At 50.1% G+C, this 26,685-nt stretch overlaps 1 protein-coding gene across 1 annotated transcript in view; it reads right to left on the reverse strand.

Moving 5' to 3' along the window:
- Nucleotides 1-21,206: 21,206 nt before the first annotated feature.
- Nucleotides 21,207-26,685, reverse strand: part of LOC141988758 (NACHT, LRR and PYD domains-containing protein 12-like) — a 161,599-nt gene continuing 156,120 nt past the window's right edge. Inside the window, exon 14 of the mRNA XM_074954692.1 lies at nucleotides 21,207-21,425. Coding sequence (XP_074810793.1) covers nucleotides 21,299-21,425 — 127 coding nt within the window. The 3' untranslated portion in view covers nucleotides 21,207-21,298. The remainder of the gene's footprint in view (nucleotides 21,426-26,685) is intronic.

Here is a 26,685-nt window from a genome sequence, read left to right on the forward strand (position 1 = left end):
ATTCATGGTAAATAGGCCTAATGGTCTGTGATGGGATGTTAGATGGGGTGGGATCTGAGTTACCCAGGAAAGAATTTTCTGTAGTATCTGGCTGGTGAATCTAGCCCACATGTCAGGGTTCAGCTGATGGCCATATTTGGGGTCGGGAAGGAATTTTCCTCCAGGGCAGATTGGAAGAGGCCCTGGAGGTTTTTCGCCTTCCTCTGTAGCATGGGGCACGGGTCACTTGCTGGAGGATTCTCTGCACCTTGAAGTCTTTAAACCACAATTTGAGGACTTCAATAGCTCAGACATAGGTGAGGTTTTTCACAGGAGTGGGTGGGTGAGATTCTGTGGCCTGCATTGTGCAGGAGGTCAGACTAGATGATCATAATGGTCCCTTCTGACCTTAGTATCTATGAATCTATGAATCTATGAGGCCATGAAGCTTTGGAACTGGTGCCTTCAACACAACATCCAGATTTCAGCATCCTACCTACCTGGAGCACTAAACACCACCACAGACGAGCTCAGCAGATCTTTTCCCCTGGAGCATGAATGGGAAATAAACAATATGATCTTACACACTGATACCTCTGCTTCACAGAGTAGTACAAAAAATACAAATGGACAGAGCCAGGGTCATACTGATAGCCCCTACATGGCCCAGACAACCATGGTACCCATTCGTCACCAGGATATCAGTCTGCCCCCGAATTCTACTCCCACCCACTCCAAACCTGTTATCACAATGGGGGCTCAAATACACCACCCCAACTTACCAATGCTTCACCTCAAAGCATGGCTCCTCAATGGTTCTCTACTGAGGAGCTAGATTGCTCTGACCAAGTACAAAGAGGACTTTTATGCAGCAGAATGCACTCAACACGCACCACTTACCTTCATCAATGGACCAGGTTCTCTCACTGGTGTTCTACTAAACAAACCGCTCCTGCTTCCACACCTCTCCCTCTAATACTTGACTGTCTCTTACACCTTAAACTATCCGGCCTCTCCCTCAGCTCCATAAAGGTCCATCTGGCAGTAATCACTGCTCTTCACCTTAAGACTGGTGACACCTCTGTTTTTGCACATCTGTCAAGGTTCCTTCCCCACTCTGAACTCTGGGGTACAGATGTGGGGACCCGCATGAAAGACCCCCTAAGCTTATTTTTACCAGCTTAGGTTAACAACTTTCCCAAGGCACAAGTTCCACCATGTCCTTGAACAGTATGCTGCCACCACCAAGTGATTTAGACAAAGAATCAGGGAAAAGGACCACTTGGAGTCCTATTTCCCCAAAATATTCCCCCCAAGCCCCTACACCCCCTTTCCTGGGGAAGGCTTGAGAATAATATCCTCACCAATTGTACAGGTGAACACAGACTCAAACCCTTGGATCTTAAGAACAATGAAAAATCAATTAGGTTCTTAAAAGAAGAATTTTATTTAAAGAAAAGGTAAAAGAATCACCTCTGTAAAATCAGGATGGTAAATACTTTACAGAATAACAAAAGATTCAAAAACACAGAGGAACCCCCTCTAGCTTTAGTTTCAACATTACAGAGAAAAAAACACAGGGATAAACCTCCCTCTAGCAAAGGGAAAATTCACAAGTTGAAAAACAAAAGGTAATCTAACACATTTCCTTGCTATTACTTACTATTTCTGTAATATTAGATACTTAGTTCAAGTATGGCTTAGGGAAATGTATTTTCCCTGCCCTGGTTCCTTGCTGACCCTGGAGAGAACAAAGGAACACAAAACATAACCCTTCCCCCATAGATTTGAAAGTATCTTCTCCCCTTGTTGGTCCTTTTGGTCAGGTACTAAGCAGGTTATCTGAGCTTCTTAACCCTTTACAGGTAAAGGAGGGATTTTATGCTACCCTTAGCTGTATGTTCACGACAACATCCCTTTACAAAGAGATTCCTTATGGGTCTACAAGTTCTATAGCCAGATATTAGACCACCCACTCAGCCTTGGGACTTACATTTGGTTCTCACTTGTTTGAAGCACCAACCTTTTGAGCCCCTGGCAACATGTTGCCTCCTACATTTATCTATGAAAAGTGCATTTTTAGTTGCCATCACATCCACTAGACATGTAGGGGAAATTGGGGCACTCATAACTGACCCACCGTACACTATATTTTTTAAGGACAAAGTCACCCTTTGAACTCATCCCAAATTTCTCCCCAAAGTCCACTCACCTTTGTACACCAACGAACCTATTCACTTATCCCCCTTCTTCATTGTCAATTCAAAAGTATTGGCATGTGGTTTCAGGCGTACTCTCGATGCATGCAGGGTACTATCCTTTTATTTGGACAGAACAAGGACGTTTAGAGCCTCCCCTAAACTTTTCATCTCCGTCTCTTCTCAGCAGGGCTGGATTGACTTTTTGTGGGCCCGGCACCAAACGCATTTGTGGGCCCCCATGGGGCAATGGGGCAAGGTGCAGGGGGGCAGGACGGTCAGTCTCCAGAGCGAAGGGCGGGCTGGGGGCAATGAGGCATGGTATGGCAGGAGCAGCCCTGCTCCGCACAGCCCAGCAGGAAGGCCCTGTTTACAAACCTGCAGCTGCCAGACGCACACTGACCTGCCCAGGCCTGCGCTGCCAGCATACCCCTCCCCTGGGGGTGGGTCTGCAGCACACTGCCCCCCTGCCCAGTGCCCCACCCTTGTGCCCAGCACCCCCTCGCCCAGAGACCTCCACCACAGATCTCTACGCCCAGCCCACACCCCTCTCAGAGACCTCCCCCGGTGGCCTCCCACCACAACTGCACAGCACCCGCCCCCACTGCCCACCACCTTCTTCACAGTCCCACCATCACAGCTGCACAGCAACCTATATTCCTGAGGGGATTTTCATCAAAAAATTAAAAATTCTGCACACAATATTTTAAAATTCTGCAAATTTTATTTGTCAATGAATAAATATGGAGGTTCCAGCATGGCAGTGGGGAGCACAGGCTACTGGTTGCATGAAGGTGGGAGATCACCCTGTAGCCTCTCCCCACCCCGGGACAGGGACTCGGCAGTGAGGCTGCACCTGACCCTGACTCAGAGCAAGGGCCAGGCCTGCCCCAGAAACACCTTTCATAGAAAGCCAAGCTGGGGAGACCGTCCAGCGTGAAATGTGGCTGCTGGTAAAATCTCTCAGGAAGCAGGTGGGAGAGCTACAGGAGGAGGTGTCTAGGCCGAGGAGCATCCATGTACGAGAAAAGTATTCATAAGGAGACCTCCAAGGCTGAGGAAGCTATCAACCTAGAAAGGATTGATGTCACACCACTTGAGGAGGAGGATACAACTCAGTCAGAGGGAGGACATTGGCTGCTGGTTACTTTTGGCAGCAGGCAGTGCTCCACCCCTGCTCCCAACCCACTGACAATAGTGATGAAAAACCATTACGCTGTCCTGGCAATGAGGGATGAGGAATTACTCCCAAAATGTGGAAGAGGAGACGCTCTGTACCCCCAAGGCTGGGAGGATCATGGCCACCACTCCCAAGAGGAAAGGTAAGGTAGTGGTGGTTGGTGATTTGCTGGCGGCAGGAGACAAAAGTCCACAAGTGAGTCAAAAAAATGGAGACCTCTCCATTTTGTCTTCAGCTGGCTCAAGAGATATCCCGTGGGGGTGGAGAGGCTACCTGAAAGAAACTGGAACAAACGACAGTAGCCACAGGGGTGTGAGTGATTGCTGGACCCAGACTAGAAGGAGGCTAGTCTCTAAAAGAAGCTTACTGGAACATCTCTGAGGGTGAGATTGCATCTGTAATCACTTTTTTACTGTATTAGGTTTAGACTTGCGTGTTTTGTTTTATTTTGCTTGGCAATTCACTTTGTTCTGTCTGTTATTACTTGGAACCACTTAAATCCTACTTTTTTGTATTTAATAAAATCACTTTTTACTTATTAACTAACCCAGAGTATGTATTAATACCGGGGGGATGGGGGGGTAGGGAAACAGCTGTGGAGCTCTCTCTATCAGTGTTATAGAGGGCGAACAATGTATGAGTTTACCCTGTATAAGCTTTATACAGGGTAAAAGAGATTTATTTGGGGTTTGGACCCCATTGGGAGCTAGGCATCTGAGAGTGGGAGACAGGAACACTTCTTAAGCTGTTTTCAGTTAAGTCTGCAGATGTTGAGGGATGTAGTTCAGACCTGGGACAGGGTTTGTAGCAGGCTAGCATATCTGGCTCAAACCAGATAGGGCACTAAAGTCCCAAGCTGGCAGGGAAATCAGGGGCAGAAGTAGTCTCAGCACATCAGGTGGCAGTCCCAAGGGGGGTTCTGTGATCCGACCCATCACACATCCACATTGCACCAGTCTGTTGTCTGATTGTTCACCCTTAACCCTGTCTGCTGCACCTTGATGTGTCTACTGGTCCAAAGCCTGGATAAAATGGGGAGGGTTGAGCTCAAGACTAGCTACTCACCCTTGTAAAAACCCTACTGGGTATAGAAATGGAACCAGGCTACCACTCCAGTAAAAATGGGACGTTTGATGCTGGCAGTAAGGAAACACTTCAGATTTGGTTACTGGAGCATGAGAACAATGTCCCAAACATCAAAGATCTTGCAGATCATGAGGGAGAGGGACAACTATAGACCTGAAATTCTGGGCATCAGTGAGAGGAGACTGCCAGGTGCAGATAAAGAAGCACTTCCAGCAAGAAAAGAAACATTGCATTTATTCAGGTCATAGTCACAAGAAAGAGAGACCAGTGCTCATTATGACAGAGTCCACAACGAAAAATCACTCATCAACTGGGAACCTATCAACCAGCTGTGACAAAGTGGGATTTTCTCTAATATTTTTATGACCCTTATGTGTGTCTTAGTTTCCATGATGTGTTACATTCTTACCAGTGGGTGAAAAAGGACAGTTTGCTCTCAGGGCGGGCTAAGAGACATAGGCGTGAATACCACAGACCTGTCTGAAACTTGAATGAGTAATTGGAAGAGGACTGACTGAAGTAGACCCCATATCAATGGGGAATCTGTGAGGACAATGGCAACCCCAATCAGTGAGACTTTGGTACCTAGCAACCAATGACCACCTCTCTGTGCTAACCAAGGAATTCCTATGCTGTGTTCCTGCTGACTAATAAACCTCTTTGTTCTGGCAGTGATGGCTGAGCATCTGTGACTGAAGAAGTGGGGAAGTTTCTCAGTGTGTTGCATGAACACTGTATGTGTCTCAGTTTCCCCTGCATGCTGTGTGTTTAATGAGGTGGTGGGAGAAGCGGTTTGTTGTTGCAGAGGACCAGGGGTGACCTTGCCTAGGAGTCGGGACCCCAGACAATGGCTTGGAGATTGGGTATCCTAGCAACTGGTGCCCCCACAGCTTGGAAGTCAGCTGGTTCTGGCTGAGGAGAGAGGACCCTGGTGACCTAACCAGCCGGTTCCAGCCAGTGGGGGAACAAAGGATGAAAAAGAGGAGAAGAGGCCCAAGTGGTCTCTTTACCTGGGACTGAAGACAAAGGATGGAGGAGCGGCTGTTCGGGAAGATGGTATAGGATGAGTGGCTGGAAGGAGGGGGCTCCTGGGCTGGGAACAGAGAGAGCAGGCTGAGTCCATGGGGCGGGAAGAGGGCCAGTTGAACTGTGCTGAGACTGGCCAGGCTCAAGGGCCCTGGGAACTTGAGAGGATGCACAGTAGCAGTCTCCTTTCTGCGCATTTCAGGAGGCGTGGGGGAAGGAAGAGCTTCTCCACATCTCATTAAGGCACCTCTCCAGCAGGCCTTCCAGGAGCTGTGTTGGGAACTCTAGGATAGTCACCCAAAGTGTAACTGTAGTGTCTGGGAACTGGGCAGTGTGACAGTACCCCCATAAGGCTTTATGGAAATATGCTTATGAATATATATGACATAACTGGAATATGTTCTATGCTACTGTCAGGGTTCCTTCCCCACTCTGAACTCTGGGGTACAGATATGCGGACCTGCATGAAAGACCCCCTAAGCTTAGGTTAAAAACTTCCCCAAGGCAAACCTCTATTTGTCCTTGGGCTAGGAATGCTGCCACCACCAAGCGATTTAACAAAGAACCAGGGAAAAGGACCACTTGGAGTTCCTCTTCCCCCAGCAATCCCCACAAGCCCTACACCCCCTTTCCTGGGGAGGTTTGAGAATAAACAAGTTGAGAACAGACCAGCTTTGGGTTTCTTAGAACCCTAAAAACCCAATCAGATTCTTAAAAAACAGAACTTTATTAGAAGAACCACACAAAGATAAAAGAAACACTCTGTAAGATTAGAATGAAAGATAATCTCACAGGCAGTCAGATTCAAAACAGAGAGAATCCCTCTAGGCAAAACCTTAAGTTACAAAATACCCCAAAACAGGAATGCACATTCCCTCCAGCACAGCGAATTTACAAGCCAAAACAAAGAAAAACCTAACGCAGTTTCTAGCTAGATTACTTACTAACTTTACAGGAGTTGGAGGGCTTGCATCCTTGATCTGTTCCCGGCAAAGGTATCACACAGACAAAAGCCTTGCTGCCCCCCCCCCCCGCCTCCAGATTTGAAAGTATTGTGTTCCCTCATTGGTCATTTTGGGTCAGGTGCCAGCGAGCTTACCTGAGCTTCTTAATCCTTTACAGGTGAAAGGATTTTTCCTCTGGCCAGGAGGGATTTTATAGCACTGTATACAGAAAGGTGGTTACCCTTCCCTTTATATTTATGACAGATACATATGCCATGTAACATGTCTATGTAAAGGTTATGATCTACTGAATCTATTAATCCTATCTGTATGCATGTTTCATTTTTGTACTTGAAGTTATGAATATTGGCTGTGTACTGGCTTGATTTCTAAATAACCTTAGTAGAGCATTTGGTCAGTTTCTGGGGAAAGGAATGTGCAAATTAAGTACCTAATCAAAAAACACTTAAAGGACAATGAATCTTAGGAGGCTCCAATCCACATAAGAAGTCTACTTGAGGACGTTCAAGGTAGCATGTGACCCATGACTGCTACCTGGTAAAAACTGTGAGTCATGCATGGACATTGTTATGTTAGCAACAAGAAGAAAGTCAAGGAAAGTGTGGGCCCTTTACTGAATGAGGGAGGCAACCTAGTGACAGAGGATGTGGAAAAAGCTAATGTACTCAATGCTTTTTTTGCCTCTGTCTTCACGAACAAGGTCAGCTCCCAGACTACTGCACTGGGCAGCACAGCATGGGGAGGAGGTGACCAGCCCTCTGTGGAGAAAGAAGAGTTTGTGTGTGTGTGGGGGGGGGGGCGGAGGGTGAGAAAACATGGATTTGTGCTGGAAATGGCCCAACTTGATGATCACTTTAGATAAGCTATTACCAGCAGGAGAGTGGGGTGGGAGGAGGTATTGTTTCATGGTCTCTGTGTATATAATGTCTTCTGCAGTTTCCACAGTATGCATCCGATGAAGTGAGCTGTAGCTCACGAAAGTTCATGCTCAAATAAATTGGTTAGTCTCTAAGGTGCCACAAGTACTCCTTTTCTTTTTGCGAATACAGACTAACACGGCTGCTACTCTGAAACCTTTGATAAGACTGTGCTGTATGAGAAAGCTGCAGAGGTGCCCCTCTGTGGAGAAAGAAGTGGTTCGGGACTATTTAGAAAAGCTGGATGTGCACAAGTCCATGGGGCCAGATGCGTTGCATCCGAGAGTGCTAAAGGAGTTGGCAGGTGTGATTGCAGAGCCATTGGCCATTATCTTTGAAAACTCATGGTGATCGAGGGAGGTCCCGGACGACTGGAAAAAGGCTAATGTAGTGCTCATCTTTAAAAAAGGGAAGAAAGGGGATCCTGGGAACTACAGGCCAGTCAGCCTCTTCTCAGTCCCTGGAAAAATCATGGAGCAGGTCCTGAAAGCCCCCAACTAAAACCCCTCCAACGCATTATTAAGGATCTACAACCTATCCTGAAGGATGACCCAACACTCTCACAAATCTTGGGAGACAGGCCAGTCCTTGCCTACAGAAAGCCCCCCAACCTGAAGCAAATACTCACCAACAACCACATACCACACAACAGAACCACTAACCCAGGAACCTATCCTTGCAACAAAGCCCGTTGCCAACTGTGCCCACATATCTATTCAGGGGACACCATCACAGGGCCTAATAACATCAGCCACACTATCAGAGGCTCGTTCACCTGCACATCCACCAATGTGATATATGCCATCATGTGCCAGCAATGCCCCTCTGCCATGTACATTGGTCAAACTGGACAGTCTCTACATAAAAGAATAAATGGACACAAATCAGATGTCAAGAATTATAACATTCATAAACCAGTCGGAGAACACTTCAATCTCTCTGGTCACGCAATCACAGACATGAAGGTCGCTATCTTACAACAAAAAAACTTCAAATCCAGACTCCAGCGAGAAACTGCTGAATTGGAATTCATTTGCAAATTGGATACTATTAATTTAGGCTTAAATAGAGACTGGGAGTGGCTAAGTCATTATGCAAGGTAGCCTATTTCCCCTTGTTTTTTCCTACCCCCGCCCCAGACATTCTGGTTAAACTTGGATTTATGCTGGAAATGGCCCACCTTGATTATCATACTCATTGTAAGGAGAGTGGTCAGTTTGGATGAGCTATTACCAGCAGGAGCGTGAGTTTGTGTGTGTATGGGGGTGGGGGGGTGAGAAAACCTGGATTTGTGCTGGAAATGGCCCACCTTGATTTTCATACATATTGTAAGGGGAGTGGTCACTTTGGATAGGCTATTACAAGCAGGAGAGTGAGTTTGTGTGTGTGGTTTTTGGAGGGGGGTGGGGGGGTGAGAAAACCTGGATTTGTGCTGGAAATGGCCCACCTTGATTATCATACACATTGTAAAGCGAGTGGTCACTTTGGATGGGCTATCACCAGCAGGAGAGCGAGTTTGTGTGTGTGTGTGGGGGGGGGGGGGCGGAGGGTGAGAAAACATGGATTTGTGCTGGAAATGGCCCAACTTGATGATCACTTTAGATAAGCTATTACCAGCAGGAGAGTGGGGTGGGAGGAGGTATTGTTTCATGGTCTCTGTGTATATAATGTCTTCTGCAGTTTCCACAGTATGCATCCGATGAAGTGAGCTGTAGCTCACGAAAGCTCATGCTCAAATAAATTGGTTAGTCTCTAAGGTGCCACAAGTACTCCTTTTCTTTTTGCGAATACAGACTAACACGGCTGCTACTCTGAAACCTTTGATAAGACTGTGCTGTATGAGAAAGCTGCAGTGGTGCCCCTCTGTGGAGAAAGAAGTGGTTCGGGACTATTTAGAAAAGCTGGATGTGCACAAGTCCATGGGGCCAGATGCGTTGCATCCGAGAGTGCTAAAGGAGTTGGCAGGTGTGATTGCAGAGCCATTGGCCATTATCTTTGAAAACTCATGGTGATCGAGGGAGGTCCCGGACGACTGGAAAAAGGCTAATGTAGTGCTCATCTTTAAAAAAGGGAAGAAGGGGGATCCTGGGAACTACAGGCCAGTCAGCCTCTTCTCAGTCCCTGGAAAAATCATGGAGCAGGTCCTCAAGGAATCAATTCTGAAGCACTTAGAGGAGAGGAAAGTGATCAGGAACAGTCAGCATGGATTCACCAAGAGCAAGTCATGCCTGACTAATCTAATTCCTTTCTATGACGAGATAACTGGCTCTGTGGATGAAGGGAAAGCAGTGGACGTGTTGTTCCTTGACTTTAGCAAAGCTTTTGACATGGTCTCCCACAGTATTCTTGCCAGCAAGTTAAAGAAGTATGGGCTGGATGAATGGACTAGAAGGTGGATAGAAAGCTGGCTAGATTGTCAGGCTCAACGGGTAGTGATCAATGGCTCCATGTCTAGTTGGCAGCCAGTATCAAGTGGAGTGCCCCAAGGGTCGGTCCTGGGGCCGGTTTTGTTCAATATCTTCATAAATGATCTGGAGGATGGTGTGGATTGCACCCTCAGCAAATTTGCAGATGACACTAAACTGGGAGGAGAGGTAAATACGCTGGAGGGTAGGGACAGGATACAGAGGGACCTAGACAAATTGGAGGATTGGGCCAAAAGAAATCTGATGAGGTTCAACAACAAGTGCAGAGTCCTGCACTTAGGACGGAAGAATCCAATGCACCGCTACAGACTAGGGACCAAATGGCTCGGCAGCAGTTCTGCAGAAAAGGACCTAGGGGTTACAGTGGACGAGAAGCTGGATATGAGTCAACAGTGTGCCCTTGTTGCCAAGAAGGCCAATGGCATTTTGGGATGTATAAGTAGGGGCATTGCCAGCAGATCGAGGGATGTGATCATTCCCCTCTATTCGACGCTGATGAGGCCTCATCTGGAGCACTGTGTCCAGTTTTGGACCCCACACTACAAGAAGGATGTGGAAAAATTGGAAAGAGTCCAGTGGAGGGAAACAAAAATGATTAGGGGACTGGAACACATGAGTTATGAGGAGAGGCTGAGGGAACTGGGAATGTTTAGTCTACGGAAGAGAAGAATGAGGGGGGATTTGATAGCTGCTTTCAACTACCTGAAAGGGGGTTCCAAAGAGGATGGCTCTAGACTGTTCTCAGTGGTAGCAGATGACAGAACAAGGAGAAATGGTCTCAAGTTGCAGTGGGGGAGATTTAGGTTGGATATTAGGAAAAACTTTTTCACTAGGAGGGTGGTGAAACACTGGAATGCGTTACCTAGGGAGGTGGTGGAATCTCCTTCCTTAGAAGTTTTTAAGGTCAGGCTTGACAAAGCCCTAGCTGGGATGATTTAATTGGGGATCGGTCCTGCTTTGAGCAGGGGGTTGGACTAGATGACCTCCTGAGGTCCCTTCCAACCCTGATATTCTATGATTCTATGATTCTATGTGACTTGCCCAGGTGACTCCAGAACTCCATCTTGGAGCTGGACTTTGCACAGGAGAAAGGAGGGAGTCTCCACCCACAAGAGAAAGTCTATTTAAACCCCTGGGAGACCCCTCTATTTTGTCTTCAGCTGGCTAAAGAGGAAGCCTTTCCACCCCCAAAGATACCTGAAAGGAACTGGAACAAAGGATGGTAACTGCAAGGGGTGTGAAGGATTGCTGGACCCAGACTAGAAAGTGATTAGTCTGTAAAAGGAAGCATACTGGAACTGGTGAGGATTTTATCTGTATTCTGTTGGATTAGACATAGATGGGTGTGTTTTATTTTATTTTATTTGGTAATTCACTTTGTTCTGTCTGTCACTACTTGGAACCACTTAAATCCTACTTTCTGTATTTAATAAAATCACCTTTTACTTATTAATTAACCCAGAGTATGTATTAATACCTGGGGGGAGACAAACAGCTGTGCATATCTTTCTATCAGGGTTATAGAGGATGAACAATTTTTGAGTTTATCCTGTATAAGCTTTATACAGGGTAAAACGGCTTTATTTAGCGTTTAGACCCCATTGGGAGTTGGGCATCTGAGTGTCAAAGGCAGGAACACTTCTTAACTGGCTTTCAGTTAAGCCTGCAGCTGTTAGGGGACATGGTTCAGACCTGGGTCTGGGTTTGCAGCAGGCTAGTGGGCCTGGCTCAAACCAGGCAGGGCACTGAAGTCCTAAGCTGCTAAGGCAGGGAAGCAGGAGCAGAAGTAGCCTTGACACATCGGGTGGCAGCTCCCAAGGGGGTTTCTATGATCCAACCCGTCACGGGCAGTATCCCTTTAAATAGTTTATGAGCCAGCCAGTGGCCCAAACTGTCTTTGTTTCAGAACCCTGCAGTCCGTGTACAGCCAGGCCTCGCATGCTGTATCCAGTTAGCAAACATGATTATTTGGAGCCCACTGGGCCCTTGTGGTTCCTTCCCATTGTGTTTGTTGTCTAAGGAGCGAAAGACCCAGGAATCATACGGCCCAGCGGCAGCAGGGAGTGCGGTGCGGACACGCCGCCCTGCTGCACCAGAACCTGGCTGGCTCGTGCCGACGCATTGCATGGCTGCAGCTTACAGCAACTGAATCCCGCTGCTGCAAATGGCAGTGATGCAATTGTCTAGTGTAGATGGGACTGCAGGGGTGAGTTGTCTCTGGCTCTCCCTGGATGATGGATGGGAAAACAGCACAGCTCTTAATCAAAGAGCAAGGCCCAGGTTCTCGATCCAGCTGTGGCCCCTTGATGCTGCTGCATTGGTGTGAAGAGGCTATAGAGCCACTCAGCTGACTTCCTGAGGGTTCCCCTGCACTGGAGAATCCCCAGGTGCCTGAGCGCTGGCACCGTGGCTCCTATTCACCCCACTGCTGTCCCCAGTGCAGGGGGTGGGAGCAGGGGAAAGGCGGGGAGGCTGGAGTTCAGCTGACCCTGGCAATCCCTGGCTGCTGGAACATCCCCCTGGGGTCACAGGCAGCCGGGCACAACCTAGAGCAGCGCTGCAGGCTCTCTAAGTCCCGCCAGGCCCCAGGGTGAGGGGAACACACAGGGAGCTGACAGCCACGTGTGAGCCTTCCACCTTCTCCCCTAAACTCTGTCCCTGCACCAAATGCAGCTTGGCCAGACCAGAGAGTCTGGGCCTGAGGTCTCTAGCAGTGGAGGGCTGTGATGGGTTTATAGCAGGGGTAGGCAGCCTATGGCATGCATGCAAAGGCGGCACATGAGCTGATTTTCAGTGGCACTCACACTGCCTGGGTCCTGGCCACCGGTCCGGGGGGGCTCTGCATTTTAATTTAATTTTAAATGAAGCTTCTTAAACATTTTAAAAACCTTATTTACTTTGCATACAACAATAGTTTAGTTACATCTTATAGACTTATAGAGAGAGACAGTCTAAAAACGTTAAAATGTATTACTGGCACGCAAAACCTTAAATTAGAGTGAATAAATGAAGACTCGGCACACCACTTCTGAAAGGTTGCCAACCCCTGGTTTAGAGAATAGAGGCTGGGAGGGCTCCCTGCTTTGTAAATAGGCTGGGGAACAAGAGCTGGGTCCCATGGAGACCAGGAGAAAGGGCGGGTCTCTCTGGGCCACCTCTTGCAAATATGGATCAAATTCCACATCCTGAGCTGCTCATAATAAACCCAAGGAGCGAAGAGAAGGGGTGGGGTTTCCTGGAAAGATCAGCACTGCTCAGCACCAGGAGTGAGGTCTTTCCCTGCCTGATAAGGAAGAGGCCTTTCCTGCGCACAGGGTTCTCACGCAGGGCCCGTTACCGCACAAACAGCATGTGATTAAAGGTCAGTGCTGGAGTCCCCACCTGCTGTGAGCTAGGGGCTGGCAGGAGGAATCAGCCACTGCTCACAGCCTTGCCCCACAAGGGACTTGAAATTACTCCTTCCTGAACAATGTCAGAGAGAAGGGAAATCAGTGGCAGCTGGAAGTGGAAGTGGGGGAGGGGGATGGAGTGAGCACTGAGAAGGGAAGGGGAAACAAGCAACACATGCAGGTGTGTGGCTATAGATACTAACCCAGAGGGAGGTGATGCCAGGGAGCCAGTGCACCTGGGGCAGGGTGTGGGCTCCAGAAGGCAGGGGAGCAGAGGCAGGAAGAGGAGCTGATGCAGCAGGATAGGAATGAGGAGGAGCTGAAGAGGCCAGGCCAGCAAGGGGGTGCTGGGGAGACATCAGAGGGAATTGGGCAGGTGTGATAAGGCATGGGGCAGGCCAGCCCAATGGGGAGTCCTTGCTGGAGCCCAGGAGGACATGCAGCAGCTGTTTGCTGGTTAGGGGGCACCCAGTTGGGCACCCAGAGCACTGGTTGACAGGGGCAGGCAGGGAGGGAAGAGCTGCTGCTTCGTAACTCCAAAGGGTTTGCAACACCCAGAAGTGCTGCAGTGACAGTGCCAGGGCAGGGTGCCATGGTGCGGTGCTTCCACACTCGCTATCTGACCACAGGGCAGTTAGACCCAGTGCTGTGTGTGGATACAGGGTAAATCTTTGCAGTTTCAATGCCCTCTGGGTACTTATACCAGAGTTCTTGGCACAGCAATGGATCATGAGAAATCAGGCAAGGCATTCTGGGAGCCATAAGCAGTTATGGGAGATGGTGTCAAACACCCATAACCCGCCAGGCAGTGTGACCGTTTCCATACCCTACTCCCAGAGTGTTGCCCCAGCTGGACAAAGAGGGCTCACTGTCTGCTCAGAGCAAAGCAGGAGCAAAGTGTAACAGCACCAAAAACCAGGAAATGAACCTGTCTGTGCAGGGCATGTTCCCTCCACAGCGCCCCCTTTGGGATACAAGTGTGTCTTGTATCACCCAGCCCTTCGTCAGCTGGCACCAGGCTGTCAGCAATACAGGCTGAGAGACAGAAACTCACCTCTCCGGCTGGTTCCACTGGAGCTAACCCCTTCTAGGCCCAGAGAAGGGTAAAACCCCAAGAAAAGCAAACAGCCCGTCCCAGATGTGCCGTGGGCCTTCCCCTCCTTAACCCTGCCATGGGGGAGAGGACGACATGACCTCTTGAGGTCCCTTCAGCCTTACAAAGACCTTAACAGCAGAACAGGCAGATGAAGCAGAATCATCCCTCAACGGCTGAAGGCTGCAATGGAGGAGAAACCCGTGGTTGTCTTGGACTTCCTTGCCACCGGACACAGGTGCCTCTTCCATCAAGATTTGTGTGGCTGTCGGTGTGCAGCGGCTCCTCCACATTAAACTACTCACGCGCAGGCTTCCTTCACAGGAACAAGGTTTTTTTATAAAACCTGTGGAAGAGTCATCCTCGACCTCGAGGGATCGACAACGACAAGAACAACATGTCTGTGACTCCTTCAGGGAGCCTCTGGCCAGCCACAGCCCCGCTCAATGTCCTCTGGGCGCCCCCAGAAAGTGTCGTGAGACGACTGTTTCTAGCGCAACTCACCTTCCCCTCAGGGTGCCTGGACCATCCGCAGTCATGGGAGCAGGCTCTGTCCTCGGCCAGGTGTCTCCCCTGGAGCTGGGGACTAGAGGTTTGTGCTCCTCCCAGAACCACCTCCTGCAGGGCCGGGCTTCTCCCCTTTGAGCCTCCCTCCAGTCCTGACGTGCCTGGCAGGTGCGGCAGTGCAGGGCTACACGAATCCATGGCAGATCCCTAACCCCTTCATGTCTGGTGCGGGATCTGGACACCCATCTTCACACCAGCCTTGCTGAAACGCAGCTGTCTGGACATGGGGCTGTGCAGGGGAGAATCACCCAGAGTGTGTTTGGGTCAAATTCCACTTTGAGTTACCCCCTGTCGAGCCCCTTTGGCTTCTGCAGGAACAGCCCTGTGCTGGCAGGAAGATCATGGGTCTTGTCCAGGCATAATCTCTATGGTCAGTGGAGCTGCACAGATGTAACTGAGGGCAGAATTTGGCCCTTGTGACCCAGCAACATATTACCTCCATTCCAGTCCTGTAACAGAGGAATTACCATATAAACCAGTCCAGGTTTAACAGGATAAACTGCTGCAGGGCCTGCTTCAATCACTACAAATTCACACACTGAAAAATCCAGTTGATAGCTGCTGAGCTAAGTTGCCTTTGGTATGGAGGGAAACAAATACACATGTCTTCAGAGAGCAGAAACATGTTAAAAGCAGACATAAGATGCTCTGCACATTCCCCAGAGAACAATGAGAGATGAGGAGCATTTGAAAACAGGTGGGTGACACCTTCTCTGCACTCTCATTGCTATTCACACCTCAGCCAGGCATCGCTGTCCCTCCAAGCACCTGGAGGCAGACAGAGCCTAGGAAAATCCACCTCCACATGCACTGGAGGCTCCGATTTTATGTCCAATAACTTCACCAGTAGTCCTGGGACTCTCCCTAAAATGTCTCACCCTTCTGCGCTGTTTTCAACTCTTTTGATAAGACTAAAAGAAAAGGAGTACTTGTGGCACCTTAGAGACTAACCAATTTATTTGAGCATGAGCTTTCGTGAGCTACAGCTCACTTCATCGGATGCATACTGTGGAAACTGCAGAAGACATTATATACACAGAGACCATGAAACAATACCTCCTCCCACCCCACTCTCCTGCTGGTAATAGCTTATCTAAAGTGATCATCAAGTTGGGCCATTTCCAGCACAAATCCAGGTTTTCTCACCCTCCGCCCCCCTCCCCCCACACACAAACTCACTCTCCTGCTGGTAATAGCCCATCCAAAGTGACCACTCGCTTTACAATGTGTATGATAATCAAGGTGGGCCATTTCCAGCACAAATCCAGGTTTTCTCACCCTCTGCCCCCCCCCCACACACAAACTCACTCTCCTGCTGGCAATAGCTCATCCAAAGTGACCACTCTCCTTACAATGTGTATGATAATCAAGGTGGGCCATTTCCAGCATAAATCCAAGTTTAACCAGAACGTCTGGGGGGGGGGGTAGGAAAAAACAAGGGGAAATAGGCTACCTTGCATAATGACTTAGCCACTCCCAGTCTCTATTTAAGCCTAAATTAATAGTATCCAATTTGCAAATGAATTCCAATTCAGCAGTTTCTCGCTGGAGTCTGGATTTGAAGTTTTTTTGTTGTAAGATAGCGACCTTCATGTCTGTGATTGCGTGGCCAGAGAGATTGAAGTGTTCTCCGACTGGTTTATGAATGTTATAATTCTTGACATCTGATTTGTGTCCATTTATTCTTTTATGTAGAGACTGTCCAGTTTGACCAATGTACATGGCAGAGGGGCATTGCTGGCACATGATGGCATATATCACATTGGTGGATGTGCAGGTGAACGAGCCTCTGATAGTGTGGCTGATGTTATTAGGCCCTGTGATGGTGTCCCCTGAATAGATATGTGGGCATAGTTGGAAACGGGCTTTGTTGCAAGGATAGGTTCCTGGGTTAGTGGTTCTGTTGTGTGGTATGTGGTTGTTGGTGAGTATTTGCTTCAGGTTGGGGGGCTTTCTGTAGGCAAGGACTGGCCTGTCTCCCAAGATTTGTGAGAGTGTAATAAACAATGGTCACATAAACACCACCCTATACCGGAAACCTACTGACCGCTATTCCTACCTACATGCCTCCAGCTTTCACCCTGACCACACCACATGCCCTGCACAGACAGGTTCATTTCCTGGTTTTTGGTGCTGTTACACTTTGCTCCTGCTTTGCTCTGAGCAGACAGTGAGCCCTCTTTGTCCAGCTGGGGCAACACTCTGGGAGTAGGGTATGGAAACGGTCACACTGCCTGGCGGGTTATGGGTGTTTGACACCATCTCCCATAACTGCTTATGGCTCCCAGAATGCCTTGCCTGATTTCTCATGATCCATTGCTGTGCCAAGAACTCTGGTATAAGTACCCAGAGGGCATTGAAACTGCAAAGATTTACCCTGTATCCACACACAGCACTGGGTCTAACTGCCCTGTGGTCAGATAGCGAGTGTGGAAGCACCGCACCATGGCACCCTGCCCTGGCACTGTCACTGCAGCACTTCTGGGTGCTGCAAACCCTTTGGAGTTACGAAGCAGCAGCTCTTCCCTCCCTGCCTGCCCCTGTCAACCAGTGCTCTGGGTGCCCAACTGGGTGCCTCCTAACCAGCAAACAGCTGCTGCATGTCCTCCTGGGCTCCAGCAAGGACTCCCCATTGGGCTGGCCTGCCCCATGCCTTATCACACCTGCCCAATTCCCTCTGATGTCTCCCCAGCACCCCCTTGCTGGCCTGGCCTCTTCAGCTCCTCCTCATTCCTATCCTGCTGCATCAGCTCCTCTTCCTGCCTCTGCTCCCCTGCCTTCTGGAGCCCACACCCTGCCCCAGGTGCACTGGCTCCCTAGCATCACCTCCCTCTGGGTCAGTATCTATAGCCACACACCTGCATGTGTTGCTTGTTTCCCCTTCCCTTCTCAGTGCTCACTCCATCCCCCTCCCCCACTTCCACTTCCAGCTGCCACTGATTTCCCTTCTCTCTGACATTGTTCAGGAAGGAGTAATTTCAAGTCCCTTGTGGGGCAAGGCTGTGAGCAGTGGCTGATTCCTCCTGCCAGCCCCTAGCTCACAGCAGGTGGGGACTCCAGCACTGACCTTTAATCACATGCTGTTTGTGCGGTAACGGGCCCTGCGTGAGAACCCTGTGCGCAGGAAAGGCCTCTTCCTTATCAGGCAGGGAAAGACCTCGCTCCTGGTGCTGAGCAGCGCTGATCTTTCCAGGAAACCCCACTCCTTCTCTTCGCTCCTTGGGTTTATTATGAGCAGCTCAGGATGTGGAATTTGATCCATATTTGCAAGAGGTGGCCCAGAGAGACCCGCCCTTTCTCCTGGTCTCCATGGGACCCAGCTCTTGTTCCCCAGCCTATTTACAAAGCAGGGAGCCCTCCCAGCCTCTATTCTCTAAACCAGGGGTTGGCAACCTTTCAGAAGTGGTGTGCCGAGTCTTCATTTATTCACTCTAATTTAAGGTTTTGCGTGCCAGTAATACATTTTAACGTTTTTAGACTGTCTCTCTCTATAAGTCTATAAGATGTAACTAAACTATTGTTGTATGCAAAGTAAATAAGGTTTTTAAAATGTTTAAGAAGCTTCATTTAAAATTAAATTAAAATGCAGAGCCCCCCCGGACCGGTGGCCAGGACCCAGGCAGTGTGAGTGCCACTGAAAATCAGCTCATGTGCCGCCTTTGGCATGCATGCCATAGGCTGCCTACCCCTGCTATAAACCCATCACAGCCCTCCACTGCTAGAGACCTCAGGCCCAGACTCTCTGGTCTGGCCAAGCTGCATTTGGTGCAGGGACAGAGTTTAGGGGAGAAGGTGGAAGGCTCACACGTGGCTGTCAGCTCCCTGTGTGTTCCCCTCACCCTGGGGCCTGGCGGGACTTAGAGAACCTGCAGCGCTGCTCTAGGTTGTGCCCAGCTGCCTGTGACCCCAGGGGGATGTTCCAGCAGCCAGGGATTGCCAGGGTCAGCTGAACTCCAGCCTCCCCGCCTTTCCCCTGCTGTCACCCCCTGCACTGGGGACAGCAGTGGGGTGAATAGGAGCCACGGTGCCAGCGCTCAGGCACCTGGGGATTCTCCAGTGCGGGGGAACCCTCAGGAAGTTGGCTGAGTGGCTCTATAGCCTCTTCACACCAATGCAGCAGCATCAAGGGGCCACAGCTGGATCGAGAACCTGGGCCTTGCTCTTCTATTAAGAGCTGTGCTATTTGCCCATCCATCATCCATGGAGAGCCAGAGACAACTCACCCCTGCAGTCCCATCTACACTAGACAATTGCATCACTGCCATTTGCAGCAGCGGGATTCAGTTGCTGTAAGCTGCAGCCATGCAATGCGTCGGCACGAGCCAGCCAGGTTCTGGGATCGACAACGACAACACCCCCTGTCGAGCCCCTTTGGCTTCTGCAGGAACAGCCCTGTGCTGGCAGGAAGATCATGGGTCTTGTCCAGGCGTAATCTCTATGGTCAGTGGATCTGCATGGATGTAATCGAGGGCAGAATTTGGCCCTTGTGACCCAGCAACATATTACCTCCATCCCAGTCCTATAACAGAGGAATTACCATATAAACCAGTCCAGGTTTAACAGGATAAACTGCTGCAGGGCCTGCTTCAATCGCTACAAATTCACACACTGAAAAATCCAGTTGATGGCTGCTGAGCTAAGTTGCCTTTGGTATGGAGGGAAACAAATACACACGTCTTCAGAGAGCAGAAACATGTTAAACGCTGACATAAGATGCTCTACGCATTCCCCAGAGTACAATGAGAGATGAGGAACATTTGAAAACAGGTGGGTGACACCTTCTCTGCACTCTCATTGCTATTCACACCTCAGCCAGGCATTGCTGTCACTCCAAGCACCTGAAGACAGACAGAGCCTAGGAAAATCCACCTCCACATGCACCGGAGGCTCAGATTTTATGTTCAATAACTTCACCAGTAGTCCTGGGACTCTCCCTAAAACGTCTCACCCTTCTGCGCTGTTTTCAACTCTTTTGATAAGACTGTGCTGTATGAGAAAGCTGCAGAGGTGCCACTCAGCGTGTAATGGATCTTCATCCACACTCACAGTGTGTGAACTAGCTTAGGACTCTCCCTGAGGCCACTTTTCAATTACAGGGGGGGTTCTGTTGCAGTTGTCAAGAACAGCTCAGTTTTCAAAGTTCTTTAAAATCCACTGGTGTAATTACCTGGAAATTGCTAGGCCAGTAGAAGGTCCAGGGTAGAGTTTCTGGTTCAAATTTGGACTCATCTGGTGAAGAGGTTTCCACATTACATCATTCTCCGTCCACTGCATGAACTACCATCTTTCAAAACGCAGTAGTCTTCTAACACTTCTTAGCACAGAGCTAAGGAAAGTTCAGTCCTCCTCCCGCCTGGTCAAACCCACAAACAAATACACACTCTGTGTGTTTGGGGGTATCTCAATTGTTGCGTAATGGGTCCTGCATGTGTGTTGTATCCATATGAGCCAGGTTGTGAGGTGAGTGTGTTCATTTGTGCCTCCTCAGTCATGCACCAGGCTTAACTAGAACAGCAGCATCTGTCTGGGTCCACGGGGTGCCTGTTAGGGCTTTTGAAAATACCAGGTGATCGGCCACATTGTCCTGAACCATCTCTCTCTCCTGCGCCTTTGTTCTCCCCTCCCAACTGGATAGTCTGGGTCCTTTGTTGTCACCCTCACCACTTTTCGGAAAAAGCCAGGAGCACCCAGAGAAATGGGGGAAAAACAACCCCCTCCCCTTTTAGCCAACCAAACTGTCATTTTGCCAGCACACACTTCTGAAAGTCTTGACTGGAATGGATAAGAAACTGGGACCATGACAAAATCTCTGTGAAACATCCCTGAGGACTCCGCCCCCCCCCCCCCCCCCCGGCCTGGAGAATGGGAAAATTCTTATGCATTTAGCAGAAATTCTAAAAGTGCAGAATTATTTCTTGATACATGATCTTTATTGAACTCTAGCAAAACTGACACACATATACATCCAGGATAAACCTCTGTTGGAGATGGATACAGAAAAATGCCGACTTAATAGCTGTGGAGTTGTGTAAAATTACAACCCCCTTGTAAATATACACGTAATAGTATGAACCATTGTAAGAGAAGGACAGTTCCCCTTCGGACACAAGGATGGTTCTTGAGTCTCCCCCATGCACAGACTGAAAAAGGGAGGTTACCAGACCCCCTCCATCTCATAATCCCACATCTCTCCCACGCCGTGGCCCTGATCCCCTTTCTCCCTCCTGCCCCTCCCACGCCTCCCCCAAAACAATTACCCCATTGCAGTGAGAATAGAGCAAACCCAGCTCCTACTCCTAAGCCTCCTGCCTTCATGCAGGAGGCTTGGCCCGGACAATCTCTACCCAGCCCGTGCCACAGATGTTGATATGTGCTGCTGGAGTCCCTGGGGCTGGCAGGATTTAATTTTAACAGGGGCAGGTGTTCTCCCGCTCCCCCAGCTGCTCCCTCAGCTAGCAGCAGGGCAGCCAGGTCAGAGCTGCATTGGTGCAGTGGCTCCCGCCCACCAGTCCAGTAACTCTATGACCAGGTCAGGTTTTGTGTCTTTCACAGCATCCAGCTCTGCCCGCATTTCTTCACTTAAATACCCTTTCGTCAAGCTGTGAGGAAAACAGGGAAGGAAAAGGACGTGTTAATTCTCTCTGCAGACACAACATCTGAGTCCACAGCCCCTGAAGCTCAGCGCTGCACCCACAGGATCTGTGTCACTGTCACCGCCCTGCCTGCTGAGCTGACTGCCAGCAGGTGCCTTTCCCCTGTGGGGTGGGTGGGGGGGAAGAGAAATGCTGGTGCAGTCTGTAGCCTGGCCTCTGCTCCGCACCCCTCAGCACACACTGACACTGTGAGCTCTGAGCAGGGACAGCAATGTCCTTTCTGCACAGAAAGGGCTGGATTGTGCAGCCCTTGCTCAGGGGGGTGAGCACTTACTGACACAGACAGTCCCATTGATCGCTGTGGGGCTACTCAGCGCTCACAGGGAGCAGGGGCTGCAAAATCCAGCTCACAGAATCCACGGAAGAAGCATGATCTCAGCTCTCATGTGCTCCTCACACCCCCTCCTCACAGGCTTCAGTAACACCGTTCTTGAAGGAGTAGAGTTTTTAGCAGCTGTTGTGGGGCTGCAGAGTTGGCCTGACACTGCTGAAATCAGGTGGGAGCTCAAACTCCACCCTGGCTGCAGAAAGACAGGAACATTTCACTTTACTTTTACAGCCAGTTCAGGAGAATGGGGTTTGTCTGTCTGCAGCCAGGTTGGTAGAGCAAGAGCCAGGGCTCCAGTTCACAGCATGGTGCTTGTGATGCTGATAAACCAAGGGCAAGCTCTGGTCAAGGCCGTAGGCATCAGCTAAGAACTGACAAACTCATAGCTGGAAGCCAGACCAGCTGACTGGTATTTTAGTATCGTTCAAAGTAGATGTAAATGTATAAGAATGTGTTTAGTATTTAAACTTCATGAAAATCTGGTGGGAGGTAGCATGCATTGTTTTCACTTATCTGTACCCTGTTCTAATGGAATAGCAAACATTTGCATTGAATATGCCTCTGTAAGGAAGTAACTCATCAAACAAGAAAGAAGCTGTGTGTAATGCAAATTAAGAACTCTAACAGACAGGGCTGGATTTACGCCTTACATGCCCCTAGGCACAGCATCTTCAGCGCCCCCCCCCACCCAGAGATGCCTCCACAGACCCCCCCCACCACAACTGCCCAACACTCCGCACACCCCCACTGCCCAGTGCCCGCCCCCCCCCGCACAGCCCCACCACAATTGCCCATTGCCTCCTACAATTCCCAACTGCTCAGCGACTCAACATAACACACACAGACCTCCCACACCTCCCACAACCCCCCAGTGTCCAGCACCCCCCACAAGCCTCCCACTGCTCAGCATCCCCCCAGCTCCCTCAATGCCCAGCACCCCTCCGGCCCACAAGCCCCTCAGAGACCCACTCTCCTGTGCCCTTCCCCCCAGCCACACTCACCCTGCTGGGAGGTGACTGTACCTGCCGGGCTGAGCTGGCAGCATGGCCAGGGACAGTCAGGGATCGCTCTGGCCCCTCGGGAACAGCGATCAGCCAGGCTGGAGCAGGAACAGGAGTGGGGCCTACCCAGGCCGGGCTCCCTAAGGACCCACTTGGCTGGCACAGCCCCCTGTGTTGTTCCGCTGAGCTCTTCCCCGGCACAGGGGGCTGCTTTGCCTTCCCTGCTGGCAGGAGCACTTCAGCAGGGCTGCGTGAGGCCATCTCCCCATCAGCTGCCCCTCCCCCTGCTGGGGTCCGGGAGTGGCAAATGTTGAATTTTTAGGTGCCCCTAGAATGACAGCGCCACAAGGCACGTGTCTACTGTGCCTAATTGGAAATCCGGCCCGGCTAACAGAAAGGTCTTAATTCCTGCACATTGAAAGCAAATGGCCATTGTGTGTGAGAACAAAGAACAGTCTCTAAGTGCATTCCTCTTTTCCCGCCATGAAGAAAGAACCCATGTACGGCCATCCTGACCACTTGGTTTCTGTGAGCAGCTGCTATAAATGCAGACACAAGGAAAAATTCTTCATCTTTTGACTGTTTGAATTCTTATTTTTATTCTCATTTTAGTTACCACTAGTAAGTGGTCCACTCCCACGCATGCCTCCTTCCTGCTCTGTACATCTTCTAAAGTTCTGCTCCTTTTGTGCTGAATTGTAACGTGATCCAACTGGTTCCCTGTTCTGTGATTTGATCACCTCCATCTCTGCTACCTTTTGAAATTATAGACTGTAACTCCCCTGTATATATATCTTTACCTGCTTTAACCTCTCAGTAACTTCCATTTCTTTTTCTGGGGGTGTTTCTACACAGGAATGGAAGCCTAGGGTTAGTGGAACTGGAGTCACCTGACCTGTGTCTAGAAACCCTGAGCTTGTGCATCTACCCTGCAGTTTAACCCTAGGTTAAGAATTTTCTGACCTGTGCTTGAACCTGGGACTCTGGCACCCACATTGCAGTTCACAGACCGCAGTAAAAGTAACCCTATCCCAGAGTGCCTAGCGCCCGCTCCCCCTCCAGTGTCAACACTCCAGCACTATGAATGTGTTGCACTCTACTTACTGCCCACCCTATTTCCTAACTGTGACGGTGCTGTCGATGGGATTCAGGTGCCCGTAAGGAGCCCATGAGTACAGAAACTGCATAATTAGCTCCTTTGGTGGCTGTCTCAATGGAACGACTGCAGTTTGTCAAGATACTGAACGGCCAGCTAATCTGAGAACTGGGCTCTCCACCTCTAGGCTGAGTCACACTGGCAGGAAAATGCCCATGTGCCCCTGTTCTGAGGATAATTAGGACGTCAGTCTCCAGGGCAGCCAAACTCTTCAACTGAAACTTTGCAATTATTAATTTTTAAAGTGGGCTGTTCAATGAAGGTGGTTTTGTGTGGTTGGTTTTTTATTTATTTTTGTTTTGAAGTTTGACATAAACTGTAGGTTTCGGAGGAAAAACACACCCCCACCTCAGGCTGGCTCCTGCCGGCTGCAGAGCAATGAAGTGTATCCCGAAGAGCTTGGGGTGCAGTGTGCTCCACCGTCCCGCCACAGCCCGGGAGGCAGGGATAAGGGATCCCTGGGAGTCTGTGGGGAAATTTAGAGGCTGGCTCCCACTGACTGCTCTCACAGTACACACTGCCTGGACACCTCTGCACACACAGCCCCAGGGAGGGCAGGGGGAGCCCATGGAGAAAGGGACAGAGAGCGGACTGTGAATCTGCCTTTGAAAGGTAGGGTGACCAGATGTCCCGATTTTATAGGAACAGTCCCGATTTTTGGGTCTTTTTCTTATATAAGCTTCTATTACCCCCCACCCCCTGTCCTGATTTTTCACACTTGCTGTCTGGTCACCCTATTGAAAGGGGGAAGGAGTGGCAGGGCTCTCAGCTCAGCATGGCTGGGGGAGGGATGACCCCCAACATCCTGGCAGCCACAGGCACTAACTTTATTTCTCCCAGTGGATGCTCCACCCCACCAGCAACGGGGCCCACCCTGGCAAGTGATGGGTGACCAGCCGCAGGGCACGGAACCGCTATGGCTGGTGGGTGCTGAGCACCCCCTATTTTTTTTCTGTGGGTGCTTGAGCCCCGGAGCACCCATGGAGCCAATGCCGATACTGGCAGCTGGGAGCTGCCTCCCACCAGTCAGCATTGCTCCCTGCTTCAGGCAAGCTCTGCAGAGCAGTGAGGAGGAGCCATAGACAGAGCTACCACTGCAGGAGGCTACGGGGAGGTTTTGGGGCTGGCTCCCACTCGCTGCCCTGACAGTGAACGATGCCCAGGCACCCTGCACACACAGCCCAGGGAGTGCAGGGGGGCCAGAGAGTGGAGTGGGGACCAAGTGGCTGCCCTGTAGGGAGGGGGAACAGCCAGGGTGTTAGGGGTCATCCTCCCCAGGCCGTGCTGAGCTGGGAGCTCTGGCCTCCCTCGGGCTGTGTGTGCAGGGGCACCTGGGCAGCATGCACCAAAATCTGGCTGTGCTCTTGGGACCAGGAAGCAGCTCTCTTTGCAAAAAGCTTCTTCTGATCAGTCTCCATTGAGAACCCTGCAGGCTCGCTGACAGTGTGCTGGCAGACCGCTGTTCAGCAGACAGTGGGTTAACGCTGATCTGAGCTGCTGCCGTTTCCAAAGGGCAATGTGGCTTCTGTTTGTAATAGAGTGCAACAGACTGCACCACTGATTGTCTGCATAGAGAGGACTAAGGAAGTTGCCCCAAGGAACTCTGGGATACATCTGGAGGGACCCGAGTCAAGTCAGGGCCAAATGCACACAGGAAAGAAATAGGGCTCGGACCCTAGGTCCCAGCTTAACACGGGCTCGGATGCTCCAGTCCTGCAGGGTCCTGGACCCTAAGTTTGAGTCCTAGATTAACATAATTGATGTGTGGACACAAGGGCAGTTAGGCTTGAGCCTGGGCTTATATTCCTGTGTAGATATACCCTTAGTAATGAATCTCTCAATAGCTTACTATAGGATTGGATGCCAGTGTCTTTGGTGTGAGATCGAGGATGCAAATCGCCCTTGGTGAGTGACTTGTCTCTTGGCAGCTGTCCATGCTCCTAAGTCCCCCCCAGACAGCTTGACAGTCCTGGTCTAAGGAAAGGGATGTGCTAGCATAACCCACCTTACCTAGTATGACTCTGTCCCTCTCTAATGGCTGGACCACATGGAAGAGTTGTGCTAAAATCACTCGAGTTTGCAATACTGACAGTTCCCCACCTCGACCTGAAAACATGATGAAAGGCAAAAACTTCCAAATTTTCCCTTATTCAAAATGGCTGCCATCTCCTATTACTGCCAATGAGTCTGAAGCCAGGAATATGGCTGCCATTTCCCTATAGTCCATCTGCTCATGGAAGTGAGGCTGTCCTTTGATAAAGTTGGCTGCCATCTCCCGCTGTTTAAATGAGATGGAAGCCATGCCCACAGGCAAAATGGCTGCCACTCTGGTTTGGGGGATAGACAGGACATAGGGACTGTGAGGAGTTTAGTGTGACTTTATTGCTTATACCAGGGGTGGGGAACCTTTTTTGCAATAGAAGCCATTGACCCACTGAAAAAATAAATGGTGGGCCACACACATTCAACTCACCTGCCCATGGGTGCACGAAGGCTTGGGGCTTCCCCCCGCAGTGGGATGAGCCAATGCATGCAGCTCCAGCCCTGGGAGTGGGGGCGCTGAGATTCAGGGCTTCCCCACCTACAGGGATGCGAGCTGGCGCTCGTGGTTCCAGGCCTACAGGAGGATGCCAAGACTCGGGTCTTCCTACCTGTGGTGGGATAAGCCAGTGCTCGCAGCAACAGCCCTGTGGGCAGGAAGCCCTGAGCCTTGGTGCCCCC

The sequence above is a fragment of the Natator depressus genome, chromosome 6 (assembly GCF_965152275.1).
Source record: "Natator depressus isolate rNatDep1 chromosome 6, rNatDep2.hap1, whole genome shotgun sequence".
NCBI classification, from domain to species: Eukaryota; Metazoa; Chordata; order Testudines; family Cheloniidae; genus Natator; species Natator depressus.